Below are 18,591 nucleotides of genomic sequence, written 5' to 3'. Positions count from 1 at the left end.
CCAGCCCAGCCAAGGCAGCAGGAGAAGTTTGAGTAGCACCAAATAGTGGAGGGAAGAAGGTCCACCTGCCTCACCCCCAGCAGGACTGGGGGCACCTTTGGGCTTCCTGAAGCCCCCCACTACTTCTGCCCCTTACAGGGATATTCAGTGGCTCCTCTCTAAGCTCCCACTCCCACAGCCGGGCTGTTAAAGCAAACGCTTTGCTTCCCTTAAAACACAAAGTCATCTCTAAATCCCTGCTTTGGCAAATCATCTCTAAATCCCTGCTTTGGCAAAACCCTTGGAAACGTGACTTGTGCCAGCTCATGGACCAGATGGTAAAAGAACTCCAGGTCTTGTTATTTAAAAACCCGGTGGTGATTAAGCCAGCCTGATGATCTAGGGAGTCTTGACTCACCACTTTTCTAACGCTTGGCGTTGCTGAGATGGGAACTCACAGCTGCAAACCACCACATCCCACGTTGAAGCTGGAAGCGGGCTGGGGCAGAGGCTCCCAGGCTGTGCCGGTCTCGACACCCCCATCCTGCAGCACCCTGTGTGTGTCTGGGTGGGGTGTGCAGAGGTGTGGATGGGAGGGAGGCATTTTGTAATCACTGCAGCTCTATGTCTGTGTGCAATTAACCTTAAATCAAAATTAGGCTGTCCTGGAAGAAATGGTAGCCAGTATCATTATGCCCTTGTTGGGGAGGCCAACAAGGAGACCCGAACAAGGAGGCCCAAGCAGGAGACCTGGGGCTGGGGAGACTGGGGGATGCTCGGGAGGAAGCAGGAGAAGGCACGAGCTGGGTCCCATCCTCACATCTTCCCTGCAGCCTGCGTGAGACCCTGGGAGCCCCCAGGCATCCTGCAGAGCCCAGGAGAGACCGAGGATACCTGGAGGGGTTGTATGGACCAAAGGAGGAGCCCCTGTTGTGGGCAGAGCAGCTCGACTTCCTGCAGCTTTCATGGGTGGGTGCACACAGTTTATTGGAGCACTGGTTAAGCAATAGATCACCCCAGATAAAGGCAAGGAAAAGCATCCCTAACTCTGCACACAGGGGTGTAAGGACCAGACAAGGCGGTGGAGGCCAGCAACACGCCGACACACACCCACAAAACCCTTGGGATGAGTGCCCAGGAACGCGCCTGCCCTGCCACCTAGGCAATGCCGGCCGTGACAAATGCCTCTGTCTGCCAGCTGCAGCTGTACAACAGGTCTGTGGGTTTGTACAACACACACACGTCCCTCAGCGAGCACAACCGAGAGCAGCCATGGTGGAGGGGAGGGTCAGCAGGCACCGTGCAGCAGCGCGGTGGTGCGGAGAGGGACCCCCGGAGACAGCCCAGGCACGAGGCACGGTGTTGCGTGGGGCCACCGGGGTCCTCGCCAGCTTTGGGGCCCCTGGTGTCGGGCAGCCAGAGCCATGCTGAAGCCAACATTCCCCCACCTTCTCCCACGTCGTTTCCTCCCCGCTGCCACATGCCCGACCCAAGAGCACACGCTCTGCTAGGGCTTTTTCTTCTCTAGCTTTGCACGAGCTCTGGCCATGACAGCAGGGCTCTGGGACCCTCCTGGCTGGAGGCTGCTGAGCCTGGCAGCTCCTGTCCTCCTCTCTGCCCTGTGGCACACGCAGCCAGCCGTCCCCAGGTAGATGCTGCAGTTGTCCCTGGGCTTCGTCTGTCCCGGGCTGGGGTCTTCCCACTTCCACACCCTTGCTTGTCCCAGTCCTGGCAAGGAACTGAGTATGCCTCGGTGACCTCATGTGGTTTTCAGCTTCAGCACCTTGGAAAGTGGCTCTTTGGCACTGGAGTAGATGAGGTAGGAGCCCTCGGTGGTGTTAAATGCCTCCCAGTCTCTACAGCCAACGGTGGGAAGGTGGTGAACTGCTACGAAGCCTTCATAGCCTTGCCACCTGCACGGGGAGGGCAGTTAGCTCCGGGGACACTAAAAGTGGGCAGTAAAGCCGAACCTGGAGCCTGGCACCTTCCACCTCCATCCAGTGCTTCAGGGTGAGGGCTTCCCTTCCTGCCTGGAAGCCTGTGCAGAGACAGGGACCAGGCCTATCTGTCTCCCCTTGTACCCTCCCTGCGCTCCCTCCAGGAGAGCAAAGAGCCATCCGCCCATCCCCACGGCTGTCCCTTCCCCGTGGGGTGTCCTGCACCCAGCCGGCCAGTGCAGGCACGAGGCTGGGACCCGGCCCCTCAGGCAGGGACAGGAGTGCCCGTGTCCTCCTGCTGCCCCCAGGTATGGCGGAGAGCTCGCCCTGCCCCAGCCATGCAGCAGTACCTGTAGATAATACTGTTAACAGAGAAGGTGAAGCCGTCGAAGGAGTTTGCTACCACCAGAAAGGAGTCGTCCCCCATCGAGAAGAACTCCCAGTCCAGGGCGCTGGGGGATGAAGCAGACAGAGGTGGGTGAGATGTGCCGACCCCACACTGAGCCCTGCCACCCTGCTCTGACCCCACTCCCAGGCACCTGGCCAGCCCCAGCCCCAGCCTCGCTGCTTCTCCCCGGGCATTCAGATCCAGCAGGTCCCCTGGGAGGGCTGGACGGGAAGGTCTGGCCCCAGCCAGGCCAGAGAGGCAGAGGGCTCCCCCTGCACTGTCCTTAGCCAAGGCAGCCAACTTGGGTGCTCGCCTGCATCACGCCTGATGCGGGGCAGGTTGGTACCAGCCTCTGTGCAGGGCCACCACTGCCCTGGCCGTGTCACCCGCCACCACGACCTCTCTGCCACAGCCCAGGGGCTGAGGACACTCAGGCAATGGCCCAGCACTATGTCCCTGTAAGCAGGACAGGTCCTTCCCACAGGGTACTGCCAGACTGCTGCTGATGCACAGAAAACCCCAGTCTTCCCAGGCTGCACCTGAAAGGAAATCCATCCTTGTTCTCAAATCCAGGGCCTTCCCTTAATTCCCGCTGGGATTCAGTGCCCAGGCCTCGTCTCCCATTGCCCTCCCCATCAGTTTCATGCTCTAGCAGCGTGCAAGCCCCCGTGAACTCTCTGGGCCCTCCAGGAGACCCCTATGCAGTTTGGGGTGCTCAGAGTAATACCACGGGCTGAGGAGCACCCCGGCTCTTTGCACAGGTACCTGTAGGTGAGGAGATCCTGGAATTTGACAAACATCTGGGCCGTGACATTCAGCTCATAGATGGAGGAGTTGATGGCATAGAAATTAGAGGGCACCGGCATCCCACTGTCGTAGCTGTGGCTGTTGGCGACAGCCAGGAAGACTCTGTCCCCGATATGAAAGACCTCCCAGTCGGCAGCACCAAAGGTCTGAGGGGAAAGAAGATGCCCAAGAAGCATCAGATGGACAAGCCTTTTGCAAGCTAAGCACGCTAGGAAATGTGGTAAACCTGATAGGGGTGCAGTGGGGATGTTATCTGGTCTTAAGACCTTCCAGGGAAAAAGACAAACTTCCCTTGGTCAATTCCTAGGGGAGAACCAGTGGAAAACTCTTGCTACCTTTTCAGAGGACTAAAGAGCAGCAGCCACCAAAATTATTCCCTGGCTTGTCTCAACCCAGAGGGGAACTGAGAAGCAGTGTGTGACCAGTGGGTGACCTTACCAGAATAGACTGGAAGAGCTGGAAAGAGCCACGGAGCCAGATGTAGATGTGAGAGTAGATCTTCGTGGATGTGCCATTAAACGTGTTGGCCACAGCCAGGAAGGAATATGGCCCAATGGTGAAAAATTCCCAGTCGTAGGCACCAGAGGTAGGGATGGTCTGGTTGGTTTCAAAGAGCCCAGTCCGGGGGTTCCACCTGTATATCACACTGTCTATGTTGTGGTTATTCCCTGGGGGAGACAAGGACATGCAGAGTGAGGAAAGAATAGAATAAAGACCCAGAAGCAGGTCAGACAAGGCAATATTTGCCAGCCTTGCCACATGGGAGCCCTTCACACCCTGAGGAGAGGACGCTGGGGGTATCTCCACTTGCCCCTGGCGTGGTGACGAGCAGCGGAGCCAGGCCTCCCCTGGTCCCCAAGGGGCAAATGTCCGGGGCTACCAGCAGCCTTCGGGTGCCAGCTCACACGGCTGGGAGGGTTCCACGGCTGGGATGACACTAACGCGGGGTGGGGGGGGACACACACACTTCTTTGTGAAGCCCCTGGGGACCTCTGCATGCTGATTTACATAGACTGCACCAGCCCCAGACAGAGCCAACCAACACCAAAGGGCAGGCTCCATCCGGCTCCAATGTCCTAACGTCGTGCCCATGTGAGGTCCAGCAGGCTTTAAAGCTAAAAATCTCCCTCTGTCTTCTGCCTGGAAACTTCCTGAAGCTCCAGCCAGAGCCTAATCATTACCTATTTATTTATTATTATTCTAACAAAAAGCTGGCCCCATCCCAGGAGGAGGAGTGGACCCACTGGTCCCTTTTCACCCCATGCTCGCTCAGCACCGCTGCCCTTGTAGGCCCCACTGGTATGTCTGGGAGTGAGCAGCAGCGGGACCACAAGTTTATAGGGTTTATGGGTGATCCTCATTGCAGCAGAAGAGAACGGGGCACAAAGGGCTCCGGGGGGAATGGGGTTTGCAGGAAATGGCCGCATGGACAAGAGGCAGCTCTGCAGAGGCTGAACTCCAGCTCCTGAAGGGAACAGCTCCAGCTTGGCTCAGCCACGATGGTCCGAACCCCTACATGATGTGCACGGCCCCCCATGGGGCCTTGCTGTGCCAGCAGGTCTCATCCTAAGCGCTGGGGTCCAACACTGGGGGTGCCTCCAGCCCGGGACCCAAACGAGGCCGGTGCCATCCTGCAGAGCCAGGGCCCCGGCACCGACCCATTCACCCCCCGCAGCACAGGATGCCTGCCCCAGCCCAGAGCACCTCACGGCCCTGAGAGGGAAGCAGCAAAGGCTTCCCCTGTGCACCCACAAGGCAAACCCTCCAAGGTGCTGGGCTGCCTGCGGGGCACCACAGCTCCGGCTGCATGTGCTGCAGCAACAGGAGGATGCTCTCCAGCATGGTTCCCCTTCGGGGGGGGTGGCTGGACCACAGCCCCCAGTGTCACCCCGAGCAGGTAGCTGAGCCGGGCCGGTAGGGAATAAGGGCTGGGTACCTTCTCTGTGGTTGACCACTGCGAGGAAAGCCTCTCCCTCAATGACAAATGCCTCCCAGTCCCTAGCGCTGTGCGTGGTGATCCTCTGGTGGGTGATGAATTTCTCTTTCCTGTGGCTCCACTTGTATATTACAGAGAACTCCTGACCCCTGTCATTCTGCTCAAAATTAGCCACTGCTAGGAAGATCTGAAAAATAACAAGCCAGGACATCTCATTTTTCTCCTCTCACAGGGGCACGTACAAGCACAGGCAGGGCGAGGATGGGCTGGGAGGCTGGGAGGCTTCCCACGGGGAAAGGTTGTTCAGAAGAAAAAATCACAGGTAAAATGACAAGAGGAAAGATGATAATGGTGCCCTGAAATAAAACATTTTCCAGGCCAAAGAAAAACCCTTTTTTTGCTGCTTCTGGCGTTTGGCACTTCTTCCACTGAAAGGACAAAACTACAGCCAGAAATGTTTGAAGAAAAAAAGAAGTAATACGGCTTTCTCCTAAGCTTGCTCTCTGGAAGTAAACACAAACCCCTTCCTCTGCCCCTGAGCGAGGACATGGGATCCCCTCAGGCGCCTCTGCTCCCCACAGGCCCATGGGTCCCTTGTTTTCCATCTCCCCCTGGGTTCCCCACTGCTGCTGTGGGTTCCCAGCCTCTGGGACGCAGCTGAAGCCTCGGGAGGAGCAGGCTCCTGTGGGCGCTGGGGGTTGTGATCGGAGGGGACGGGAGGGAAGGCAGGCTGCCCTGGCGAGATGGAGGTGCAAGGGAGAGGGAGGTGACAATTCACTGCCTGTTGCTCCTCTCTCGTGCCTTGGATTAAGCAGGACCCCTGCCAGGCCCAGGGGCTTTGTCAGGCTGGGGCTCAGCCCCCCCAGGGATGGGGACCAGCCACTCTGCCTCCGACTGGCTGCCAGACATCCCAACCCTGCTCCACAGCTCCAGATCCTTGCAGGGCATCTCCAGGAAGGTCCCTTTTCTGGTGCCACCATGCCTGGAGGCAGGACTCATAGCAGAGCCCTGCAGCCAGCCAGTAGGCATGTGGGGACAGGGCCAGGACAGGTGGTACCAGGGTAGGGACAATCCGAACTCCCCTGGGAGCCCTGCAGCTCTCAGCAGATGTTTTTTTGGCTGGCCTGGAGCTCCTTGCAAGGGGATGACCTTGCAGGAAATGGAAGATCCTGCCAGCATCGGGGGCTGACGGTGGCCTGGGTGGGTGCAGCTGTGCCTCAGCAAATAGGGGGCAGTCCCTAGGATGGACCCTAACTTGGTGAATACATGCATCAGCGTGACTCTGTCAAAGACACAGGAGATGAGGATTTACCCCCTGCACCATGCCCGAGACACAGGTCTGCCCTGGGCTAGGTGAAGGGAAGCCAGCGTGGGCCACCTGCAGCTTGACGCAGCCCTGAAACAACCTTCCAGGCAGACTCACCTTTTTCCCTATGGTGAAATACTTCCAGGACTGAGCTTGGTAGGTGGGGATGTTCTGGTAGGGCACAAACTTCCCGTCAGTCCACTTGTAGATGGCTGACCCAGGGGGGGTGTACCGATTGGCAGTGGCCGCAAAGAGTCCCACCTTCGGGATGGTGAAGACCTCGATGCCCATTGTCTCAGAGTTGGTCACCAGGCTCTGGTGCTCCTCCACATAGTCCAGCCGCTGTTTGGCTAGAAAAGGAGAACAGAAAGGAGAACTCAAAACTGGATGGCCCTGCTTTGAGATGCGCCCAGCACTGAGATGCATGGTACAAGTCCTGATGGCTTCCAGAGGTAGGCAAGGATGGGGAAACCAACCGCTGCCAGCTCCTGGAGAAGACAAAAAGCTCGTCCAAACCCAGCACATGGTTGCTGCCATAAGAAAAGCCCCAAAAGAGGGGCGAAGGATGGCTCAGTTTTTCTGTGCCTCCTGCTCCATGCTCTCACGCCGGAGCCTGGGCAGGCTGGTGCCCAGCGAGGTGGTCACGGCACCCAGGCTGCTGCAGTGTAAGAAGCAACAATGCCCTCACATACACCTTCATTTTTAGGTAGTCCTGTGTGATGATCCTTGTGAGTCCCTTCCAATTCGGGATATTCTATGACTGTCTGGAGACGGATTTTGGTAATTGTGAGCATGCGGGTGAAATCTGAGCTTTATTTTCAAAGTCCATCCCCTTCCCTGCAAGGCCTGGGTGCTCCAGTGTTGCCCCACTATTTTCTGCACCAAGGCCACTAGGGCTGGAAGGACATGGGGACCTGCCACTGTCACCTTCCCACTGCTTGCCCCGGCATCTCCAGGGGCTGACGAGTCCTTCTGCTCCTTCCCCTCTACACGCGAGCACTTCGGCACCAGGAGCACTCACGCACTGGGGACCCGCAGCAGGGAGCAGCCCAGCACCCCAGACATGTGCAGCACAGCACCCAGTGGCCAGAGCTGTCCTGCTCGGGCAGACTGACCAAAGAAGGACCAGGAAGGACAGACACCACAGCACGGACAGACAGCACAGCACGGACAGACAGCACAGACACTATGTGAATGAATCCAGAGCTGCACTGAAAGTACTGATGAAGGCACAGACAGGAGAGGCATGCAGGGACGACCCCACTGTATCACCCTGCTGGTTGTTGACGTCCTTGGTTCCTGCCACCCAGTGCCACCGAGGGTGAATCTCTGCTCCTCTCATGCTGGAAGAGCTTCCCCCCTCCCGGCAAGCATCGTGCATGGCATACCAGTACCTTCCAGCATGGAAATCCAGGTACTGCCGTCACAGAGGTACAGCCCTCTCCGGGGGGCGTTGAACCAGAACTGCGCCTTCTCCTGCTTGGTGCAGGGTGGACGGGACCCGAGGGTCACCTTCATGTCAGTCTCTGGGCACAAACAGGAGCAAGGCAGGCGCCCTTAATACATGTGATGGAGGAAGGATGATGCTCACCCCAAGACACACGGCAGGCTGAACATCCCGGTGGGCACCAGGGGACACAGCATCCCGGCCACGATCCAGATGGCCAGCTGCTGGCACCTGGGGTGCTGCTGGCACCAGCAGCGTGAGCCCATGGCCACCATGTTACCAGGGGGGCTCGAGTCTCACCTCTCCTGTTCAGGCTGGATTCACCTGGACCCCAGTCCCCTTCACCCTGCTGCGGTGCCCACCTGCCCCCCGAGCTACCTGGCTTCTCCTCCTCCTCTTCCCGAGTTCAAGACACCCCGATCTCTCTCTGTTATCCCCAGGGGAGACTTCCAGGGACACAGGGTTCTTAGGAAATGCTCCTGCTCCGTGCCCTGCTGCATGCGACGAGCCCCCCGCAACACAAGCAGGACAGAGCCAAGCGCCCCGAGCACCTGCTGCTGGTGAGCACTGACCGTACGGGTACTTCAGCACCTCGTTGCTCGCTGACTTCACTGGCACGTCCTGGAGAACAGCAGGGATGGAGAGCGTGGCTGCTTCAAAATTCGCAGCCGGGCATATCCGAGGGGTGGCGTCGGCTCCTGGCAGCAGGACAAGCTGCCTCAGCAGACCCTGGGAAAGCAGGAGCAGGGGGACGAGGAGCGAGTCCCGTGAGACTGGGAAATGGAAGCTGCTGGTGGTTCATGACCTGAGCTTCCCCCGAGGCTCCTGTTCGCTTCCCTCCTTCCCGGGCTGTGACTCGGTGTGATTCACGCAGGTTTCTCAGATTACTGTTACGTGCCAAAATCTCTGACCTGGGCAGTTTAACAGCTGGCATGGCTGGAGCATTGGCAGGGGCCGTGTTAGCTGCAGAAGGCTTTCGCTGCCACCACTTCTTGGAACCAGGCAGGCCCAGGTGTAATTTTTATATCAACGAGACCGTGCCACCAGCTGTTGCACATTTGTCCCATCAAGTCCGTACAGCCAGGAGGCCACGGGCTGCCAGCCGAGCAGAGGTCTCCCCGCGACCACGCGCACAGCACCTGCTCCCTGCTCTGCCTGGGGACCCCTGTGCTGCGGCTGGCCCCGCAGCGACCTGGTGACACAAGGGACACCTACCGTGAACAAGCCTTTCCTTCTCCTCCTGTTGCCCAGGTAAAATCTGGCTCTCTTCACAGACAGAGAAGCTGGAAATGGCGTCTCCACCACCCTGCAGCAGGCAGAGGATAATAACGTTGTGGTGGCGGCGGGGGGACACAACCACCTGGCAGAGCACCTCCTGCCCTGTGTGTCCCCCAGCACCTCTCTCCCAAGCCCCCCAGCAGCTGCCCCCGACCTACACATCCTTGGGGCTGCTGCAGTCCACCGTCAGCGAGAAGGACTGGCCAGAGACGGCCAGGACGAGCGTGTGCCAGCGGCTGTCTACCAGGGAGACGTTGCGGAAGGTGACGCGGGTCTGCCAGCCGCTGGAGTGCTCCTGGCTCCAGAAGAGGAAGTGGAGCTTGCTGGGCGCGTAGCGGAGCCCCACCAGCACGCTGGGGCTCTCCTCGGCCATCAGCGTGAAGATGTACTCGTTCCTCTGCAGGAGGAGGCCGGGGAAGGTCTGCCCGCTCCTCTCCCGGCCTCGCACCTGACTACAGGGGCCGGTCCTGGCCCCCAGCGGCAGCACTTACCTTGGCGGGGACGTCGAGGACTCTCAGGGTGACAATAATGGAGAACTCCTCAGGGAAGCGGTCGCAGTGGACGAAGAGGCGCGAGGCGGGGAAGCCCAAGGCCCGGGGCCAGGCGGCGGCGAGCTGGAGGCCGCGCACCCCCTGCACTTGGAACACCCGCAGGCCGTGGGCCAGGCCGCCGGCTGGCACCACCTCCGAAAGGATGTCCAGCGGGCGCAGGTCTACGCAGAGAGACCGCAGGACACGTCACGGCTGTGCCAGCCGTCCTGCCCTGCCCTGGGCTCCCCTGCTCGCTCAGGGCAGCAAACCTATGTCCAGCGTTGGCTACAGTGCTCCGCGGCACCCCAGGCGCCAAGGCTGGCCTGCCCACCCCAAAGGCGGGATGCCATGCCGGGGTCTCAATGGCGTGAAGCATCCCATGTGCGAGCTTCCCCACTCCGCGAGCTTCCAAGGGCTCTGCTCCCATCTGTCCAGCCGGCACCAGAGCCCACAACCAGAGCCAGGAGAGCAGGGAAGTGCCCACGAGTGTGCTGGCAGAACAGGCTCCTGCTCCCGTCCCCAAGGCAGGGGGCACAGCAGCCCCTGCCCCAGCCCCAGCTGCACACAGGCACTTCCCCAGCGGATGCAAAAAGCTCTCATTAAATAATTATACTTTCCCCAGAGGAGAAAACAACACGCACAGCCCTTGGGCACCACCCAGATGAAAAAACAGCACTGGGAGACAAACCCCTGCTTGCACGCAGCTGGGGAGCAGGCAGCTCTGAGCCCCTACGCGGAGCGTGTTCCTGCCAGGAGCTGGTCCGTGCAGTGGCCCTCTCCCTGTCACACGTCCAGCTCGCGGGCCCTTAGTCCCCCTTTGTACCAAAAACCCCTCTGCTTAAGCACGGAGGGGAGGCCAAGGGGGAGGGAGCCATCAGCAAGGCTGGCTGGGCACATAGTGGGGCTGAAACAGCCGGGGTGGGGAAGCACACCCTCCCCGGGCACTTCGCTTCAGAAAGGAACAGAAAAAAGTGCATGGCTCTCAGGAAACAACCGGTTTATGATCTTTTTTTTTCCCTTTTTTTTTTTTTTTTTTTCCCAGCAAATAGCACAAGCTGAATTCAGGCCCAGGTTTCCAGAGGGGTTTAGCATCTCTCGGGCTGCCCCAAGGGCGGAAGGGATTAGCCCAAAGGCTAGAGGCTGTGCCTGGAGAAGGCAGGCAGGGCCCTGTCCTCACTGAGGCTGTTTCCAGCTAAAACCAAAGATGTGAGTCCCAATTTGCCTCCCACATCAGCTGCTGCTAATGATCAGCAGCCACTGGGACCATGCTCTGCAGCAGGAGCACAGCCCTGGGGGATGTGGGACGCTGCTGGCTGAGGGTGCGGGAGGTGCAGTGGGAGCAGCGGCTCCACGGCTGGAGGGACAGGACAGGAACCTCCCGGAGGAGTTTTGCCACCAGGAGGGTGTAGGATGCATCTGTCACTCCGAGACAGCCCGCAGGGGTATCCGAATGTGCCTGGTGTGAGGCACCCTGCAGCACAGCGCGTTTCCTGGGGGCTGCTCCGGCAGCACGGGGAGCTGAAAGCCCCCCCGGTATTTCCCACTAACGCCTCCGAGCTGCCCTCCCGTGCCGCCGGTCCCAGCTCCTACCTGTGCAGTGCTGCCACGTCCTGCCGCCCTGAGCAAGGCCCCCGCCGGAGGCCCAGTGGAGGAGGACAGCCCAGAGCAGCAGCGAGGCCGACATGGGGGGGCTGGCCACAGGGGGTCCATCCACTGCGATGGATGGATGGATGGATGCTCACAGCCCCCGGTGCTCTCGCATGGTCCTCCCACGGAGCCGCTGCGAGCACTCCTCAGGGCGAAGCCGCTGTGGGCCGGGGGCTAACGCCCATCTCCTGCGTCCCCCTGCGTGGGCATCACGCCGGGTGCTGGGGCTGCCGAGGAGGCTGCAGGGCAGTGTGGGCTCAGCCTGCGTGCAGACATTTAAATGGCAAGACGCGGGGGGAGAGGAGGAGCCCCGTTTCCTCGCGGAGCTTTTATCTTTTGCCCAACCCTCTGGAAGGCAGCTTTGGGGAGGGATTTTTTTTTTTTTTTTTTTTGCTTTGCTTCCTTTCGGTTTTGGTGATTCATTTTTCTGGGGTCACGTGGGGAGAGGTGGGAGAGCCGCCCCTGCCTGTGGAGGCCGAGGTGGGCACCTTGCTGTACCTGAAAGCCCCCGGCTTTCCGAGCAAGATTCCAGCCTGTACAGGGGAGATCCACCACCCCCTCTAGTCCACCCCACCCTGCCCAAAAAAAAGCCAGACCCTACCAGATGGATTTTTCCCCCAGTGCAGGTGATGCACGGCCACTCTGCCCACGCCCAGCACAAAGCTCCCAGCCCACAGCCAGGTACCAGGAGCAGATCTGCTGTGAGAAAGGCAGAAATGCGCCACGCACCACTTTGGAAACCCTTGAGGTTACAGTATTCAAACGAGAGACAGCAGTGGAAAAACTCCCTGTGCACAGCAAGCTCTGCTCGGTTTCTCTAGCCACAAAACAAGTTACTTCCATCCTCTGAACAATTGAAATTAGCTCCCCCCCCCCCCCCCAAAGTCTTCCTGCGAGGCAAACGGCAGAATAGAAAGCTGACAGCCAGGGCAAAATGACAAAGAGCTGCTCTGCAAAACCCAGGCTTTTGTCGGGGAGGAACAGCCAGAGCTGTACCCACCAACACGCACCTCGGCCTCGGCCCCAAGCCTTGCGACAAGCTGCCCTGTGCCTGGAGCTGCCCAAAAGTCCCGGGCGCCTCTGCCTGCATGCCACCAGGGGTGCTCCCCTCCCCAATTTAGGGCATCCTGCCTGTGCAGCTCCATCCAGAGGAGAGGCACCACTGGCTGCCAGCCCCAGCCTCCCGACAGGTTGGCACAAAGGCGGCTCGGCGCTGCCTCACGCCGCGAGGCCGCACACATGTGTCCAGTTAAGCACGGCTCCAGGAGCTGGCAGCGCGGCCCCGCCACCCTTGGCGGGGGACTTGCATAAGCACCGGGACTTGTGCGAGCTGCCCAAGGACCACAGCTCCCGCTGGTGCCGACCAGCACGGCCCCAGCGCCACAAGAATGGCAGGGTTTTGTCTCCCAAGGGGACGCAGCCACCTTTGAGAACATCCCTGGGCGAAAAGCAGTCGCTGGGGACAGCCCCAGACACGAGGTCGTGCCCTCCAGCAGCGGAGGAACCCAGGAACTTCCTAGGGAAGAAAAATTCCTGGGAAATTTTTTTCTTTCTGGAAAAGAAAAATTTCCTGGGAAAGAAAAATGGCTGTTTGTCAGCGTAAAGGAGAAACAAGGCAGCACTGAGCCTGGCGGCATGGGCTTGCTTCTCAACCACGCACTGGTAACAAACAGGGCTGGCCCCAAAGCTTGAGGCTGAAGGTAGCAAGGAGAGGGACACTGGTGGTCCTAAAGGGTTTCACCCTTCTTGGCCTTGGGAACCTGGCACAGCAGAGGAGAGCAGGCAAAGTGCCATGGGCTGGCCCACAGAAACCAAATCATGATGTTAAACACAGACACGGGGCCACCTCTAGAAGCCCACGGCCACACTTGGTCCAGGACCTGCTCCTTGTCCCAGCAGCGTTAGGAAGCAGTCTGCAAAATTGTCTCTAAGTGTGCACACATTCCTGCGCGCACAAACAACCAAGGGAGGATGGAAGAAAGGATGAAAAACAGCAAGACGTTTGCCTAGTTCTTATGGGCGGTAAATAAAACCATGTGGCAGCTCTGAACAAAATGATCCTTGGACTTCTCCCAAAAAGGTTTGGCCGTCCCTGGATTAGGAAAGGTTGAGAAACATGGCTGGAGACAACACACAGCAAGCAGAGCTTACATGCAGAGGACGGGGCTAGGAGGGCACCTCGATCACTGCCGGGCCCCGCACACGGGATGATGCTTCTGCATTTCCACAGTCGTAGCTCATTTGTTATTTGCAGACACCAGCCACGTTTCGGGGTTACTATTACATTTCAGTCTTTAATCCCGACATGTGGCAAGAGCTCCTTCTCCCTAAAATGCAGCACATGTAGGGGCGCTGCCATGGCAGAACCCGGAGGGACCCCTGAGCACCACACCTCAGTGGCATGCCCAAATCCAGCCACCCAGCAGCACTGCCAGAGCTCGTGGTGGTGACGCTGAATAAAGGGACAGGGTCCCACTCCTCGGCCACGCCATGGGACGGAAAGCCCTGCTGCAGCACACGTGGAGACCCCTCACGCTGTTTCGGCAGCTCCCATTTACTTCCTCACACCACAGTTCCCCGGTGCTGGAAGGAGCTTTAAGCACCGCCACAGGCACCACTTGGGTGCTCAGCGCCTGCTTCGCTCCTGGCTGACTGCAGCTGAGCCAAGGCCAGGCAGCACGAGGTGCTCCACAAACCGCGGGGGGCACCAAGCAAACGGGGGAGAAGCAGCAGCAAACAGGAGCAAGCAGATACGGGAAGAAACCCAGGGCAGGCGTCCTCCTTCATGAGCTCCGCTCCTTCTTCTGAACCGAGTTCCCACAAGAAATCCCCGCAGCAGTAAAGCTGTCAGCATCGTGCAGCGCCCGTTAACTGTCGTTAACCTGACCCCTTTGTGAAAAACTCAATTCCCAGAAATTTTAGAGAGGTTTTCCCAGGAAAGTTTGGGTAAAGGACCAGGCAGATTGTGAAAGACACCGCTTTTAGGAACGGCGTCAAAAAAGCCCACAGCAGCACCAGCGCTGCGCGTCTCGCTGGCAGTTTCCCAGCACAGAGCACTCATCCCTTGCTTCTCCTCTACACTGGACAAACAGCCTGATCCCTTGTTTGCCCCTCACTGACTGTGGCTTTTCCCTTTTTCTGCCCCTTTTCGTTCTCCCCAGCAGACCCAGGCTCCTTGCCAGGGGCCGAGCCACCTCCAGGACCACAAACATTTCTGGCCGATCACTGCTACTTGAACGGAGGTCACCAAATATGAGTGACTAAGAGCGTTTAAGTTATGGAAACTGTTCTCCGTGTGCTTTCTGTAGGTCTTGGCTCCACGTGGAGGCAGAATAACCGGGGGGGACCGACAGGCAATGATGGGGTATGATGGGGACAGGGCAGTTCTGCCTGCAACACGACAGCCTTCCTGGCCTCTGACCTTGGCGAGGGTCTCTCTGAGAAGGGAATAACCAGAGGCCATGAGGAAGGAGGTGAAGCTTTCCCATCACCCATTCGCTGCTCCCTGGTCCTAGCTCTGCACCTCTTCGGCAGCGGCGCCGGCCCCGAGACCCCTGGGGTTTGCGGAGCACACACCTGCGAGCTGCGAGGCGAGGCAGGGAAGGGTTTTACGAACGTGCCAGCCTTCCTCCGCCAGGAGCAGCAGCTAACCTAAATGCTCTGCGTGGGGAAATGCGAGCAGGAGGGGTTGGCTGAGCAACCCACGAGCTGCACCTCCCCACGGGCTGCCTGGGGTAACGCCTGCGCCCCGGGGCTGCTCCCCACGCACAGAGGGATCCCCCGCGGCCGCCCCGCGGGGAGCGCTGGGCGCTCGCCTCCCCCCAGCCCTTTGATGTGGGCAGCGAGCAGCTGACCACGCGCTCCAGCTTGCAGCAGCCGACAGCAGAAGCCAAGCCAGGTAAGGCCTGGGACTTGTCCCCAGGTGCCTGGGATCACCGAGGACCCGCAGGGACAGAAAAGGGGACGCGTGGCTCTGCTCAGAGCTCAGTGCAGTGCAGCAAGTGCTGGGCACAGCACCTCTGTGTCCTCTGAAGCCCACCTTGGGTCGCCCCAGGGGGTAGGGAAAGGTGGAGGTGCCACCAGCCCCAGCACCGCCGGAGCTTTCCCAGCCCAGGCACCAGATCCTGGGCGTGGGGCTGGGACCACGCCGCCTGCACCACTGCTCCGCACCGCTTGGCTCTGTAGCCGCAAGGAAACATCTCGCCCTGTGACAAACAGAATCGTGGCCCGATGCCATCGCTCGCCCCTGTGCACAGCTTTCATTATTCTAACAGCGATGATTCAGGCTTTGGAAATAGTGGTGCCATGTTTACTGTCTGGTGCCGAGGCCCCGCACATTTTAACAAGCCCATTTCTTGGAAAAAGGAAAAAGGCCGCTCGTTACAAGGACGCCTCTGGGCTCCAGCTTGCAGGGGCTGCCGGGTCAGCGCGCCACTGGGGCAGGGGCAGCAGCAGCTGCTCTCGCTCTGCCCACCCGCAAGGCGCCGAGCGCGGCTCCTTCTGCCGCAACATCCGGGGAGGGAAGGGAACAAAGACAGAGAACAATTGCTATTGTTTTTCCAGACTTTCTCAGGGCCGATTCCTCCAGTGCGTTGCTGCTACCCAGAGACGCCGGCTGCCACACAGAGGCCCCGCTACGCTTGGAGCTCTTTGGACACAGCTCGTCCCAGGGCATTTGCCACGCGACTCGGGGAGCCCAGCTCCTGCCAGCACGGACAGCTTCCTCGGCTAGGCCACCCGACACACCGAGGGCAGCCCCTGTCCCCATCTGCTCTCCGGAGCCCTGAGCATGGTCAGACAGCTCTAGGATGCTCCAGCACAGAGGCAGGAGCCCAGCCAGCACCCCAGCCGTGTGGACCCGTCCCGCTGCCATCCGTCTGCCATGCTGCGAGGCAGGAGGAAGGAGCAGAGCAGGTTGTCTCGGGGAGTCCAGCTCTTCCTCCTCTTCTCCAGATCACTGCCAACCCACACCACGAGGAGAGCTGCCTCGGCTGCCAGCGGTGCCGCACGGCCGTGAACACTGGACTCATGCTGGGCAGCGGGAGGAAACAGGCAGGGCTGCGTCTGAGCAGGGGCAGGACGAGCAAGCCCTTGATTGCACCTTGATCGCAGCTCTAATTACAGCCCTTCCTCTCCCAGTGCAGCGCTGCTGCCCCTGCCTTTGAAGCCTTCCCTCGGAGAGACGACCACGAGGCTGCCGCGAGCTGCTTGCTCCCGGGGGTACTCGGTGAGAGCCAGGGGGTGCTGGAGCCAGCTGGGGGAAGGAGAGGCACAGCAGAGCCAAAACGCCGAGCCAAGGGCAGAACTCAGCCTCTGACGGCCTCTCTCACCGAAGTGGATTTGAAGACATCTGCCCTTCAGTCTGTCCATCGGCACCCCTCGCTCAGCACCAGTCATCAAACCAGCGGACAAGGGCGGCGCCGCCTGCTGAAGCAGCAGAGCAGGAGAGACGCCCACGCAAACCCATCACAGGCAGGCTCGGCAGAGACAAACCGGCCACCAAAGTTTGCTCCTGAGCCTGCCAGACTCCTGCCTGTGGCCCAGCAGGACCCACGCACACAAGAGACCTTACTGGGCCCTCCCCTAGCAGCCAAAAAGCCCCCGATTAGGCTAGGGTGGTCTTGCGAGGTCTCCAGCTTCCCAGGGCTCAACTTTACCACGAGGGTCAGGAGCTTCTTGCAAGAAATGCCTGGTCCTGGAGAGCCTGAGAGCCTGATGTACCCCCGGCACGAGATTTGGCTCGCCTGAAGCTGTTGTCATGTCAGTACAAATTTGGGTCTCAATTTGCCAAATCCTTTTGACACGGCAAAAACCGTTTTGGGGCAAGACTCCTAACCCGGCCGTGGGCGGGGAGACCTCCCTGTGCCAGGCCCGGTATAGCCAAGAGCGTGGGTGCCCCCCGCCCCCCGGCGTGTCGCGTCCTGCATCTCTGCAGCTTTGAACCCACCTCCTGCGTCCTCCCCCAGCCCCGCGCCCCCCGGGCAGGGCAGCCTGGCTGCCTTCAGCCCCCGAGCAGCAGCGCAATGCCGCGGCCCCGCAGCCCCCCGTCCCAGTGCCGGGAAGCATCGAGAGCTGCTCACGCACGCTCTGCTAGCACGGGCAGCTGCCCTGTAATAAATAACCCCCCGTCCGTATCATTAGCGTTAATTATACAGGAACACACCCCGTCACCTGCACTGCTGCTACAGTTGCGTCTCGGGGGGCACGAGTTGCTTTCGAAAGCCACCTGCTTGGTTTTCTGCTGGCTCTTACACTGCTCGTCCGTCTGAGGGACTGAGCCCAGGGCAGGACTGGGATGATGCAGGCTTGGTGCCATGGCCAGAGCAGCTGGGGAAGGGGCAGAAGCACACCAGGACCGCTGGGTGCCAGCTTCCTGAGCGCTTCCCTCGCTGCACCAGCCTTCTGGGCAGGATCAATGCCCACTGCAGGACTGGGCTAACACAAACTGCAACTCGATTCAGCCAGTGGTGGCGGACAACACCGAGCATCCCCACCCTGACAGTCCATTACAGTACTTTGGTACCCAAAATAACATGGTGCAATGCCCCAGAAGCAGCATGGTGCAAGGTGAGGAGCCCCAGGAAGAAACAGGACAGGCACTGCACTATCCTGCTGCTCACCTGATGTTAAACTGCTCTAAGCAGGTAAGAAGTATCTAGAACTTAGACGCTTGTCTCATTGAAAACTTAGAAACTGGTCTCATTACGCAGTTCACATCTTAAAGAATCTGATTTGCATAAAGACACTTAAAAATGCTGGGTTTGTACTTAATAACAGTTGCTAACTACCCATCAACAGATAATAAACACGTGCTAAATCTAACAGCTCAGTTGTGCTCCTGCGTGCTCCAGCTGAGAGGCCCCACGGCTCGTAGCACACGGCATGCAGCATCCTTACCAAGAGGCAACTTCAGGAGGGAAGCAAGAATCTTCCAGAGAACAGAGATTTCCCCACTGCATCCCAAAGGCAGCGCACCACCTTCCATTCATGAGACAGCTCAAGCCAAAAAAAAGCTGGAAAGAACCCTCCTGACGGCTCTGCCCCCAAGCTGCTGCCCTTTCATGTGGTTCCAACGCCTCTCACACAGCAGTTTGCACTTTCAAAGAACCACTTGCATGCACACACACCAAACACAATGAACGTCTTGCATCCCGCTGTGTGTGTTCTGACATCGCTCCTTCTGCCAAGAAAAAAGTGCATGTGCATAGATGTACGTATACACAAAGGCTTTAGAAAGGATGTTGCTTGCATTTTTACAGCTTTGTTGGGAAAAAAAGCTTTGTTGAAGCTTTTTTTTTTTTTTAATATAGAAGCCTAAGGCAAATATAATCCAGGT

General features: G+C 59.1%; 1 protein-coding gene across 2 annotated transcripts; it reads right to left on the bottom strand.

Annotated features, from left to right (window-relative positions):
* Positions 1-940: 940 nt before the first annotated feature.
* TSPEAR (thrombospondin type laminin G domain and EAR repeats) lies at positions 941-18,516 on the bottom strand. Of its 2 annotated transcripts, XM_083848116.1 has the most exons (13): positions 11,199-18,516; positions 9,570-9,790; positions 9,237-9,475; positions 9,016-9,106; positions 8,373-8,529; positions 7,748-7,879; positions 6,615-6,703; positions 6,471-6,524; positions 5,048-5,234; positions 3,550-3,779; positions 3,070-3,257; positions 2,267-2,368; positions 941-1,892 (listed from the first exon to the last, which is right to left on the bottom strand). In XM_083848116.1, exons 1-13 carry the CDS (start codon positions 11,290-11,292, stop codon positions 1,739-1,741), a joined length of 1,938 nt encoding a protein of 645 aa, XP_083704242.1. In that variant the 5' UTR covers positions 11,293-18,516; the 3' UTR covers positions 941-1,738. The 2 variants fall into 2 exon arrangements, with proteins under 2 accessions (XP_083704242.1, XP_083704241.1); XM_083848115.1 differs by having other exon boundaries at positions 6,471-6,703.
* Positions 18,517-18,591: the final 75 nt, after the last annotated feature.

Source organism: Anser anser (assembly GCF_964211835.1).
Source record: "Anser anser genome assembly, chromosome: 9".
NCBI classification, from domain to species: Eukaryota; Metazoa; Chordata; class Aves; order Anseriformes; family Anatidae; genus Anser; species Anser anser.
Note: the sequence above shows the minus strand (reverse complement) of the source record. Positions and strands in the feature narration are given on the sequence as shown.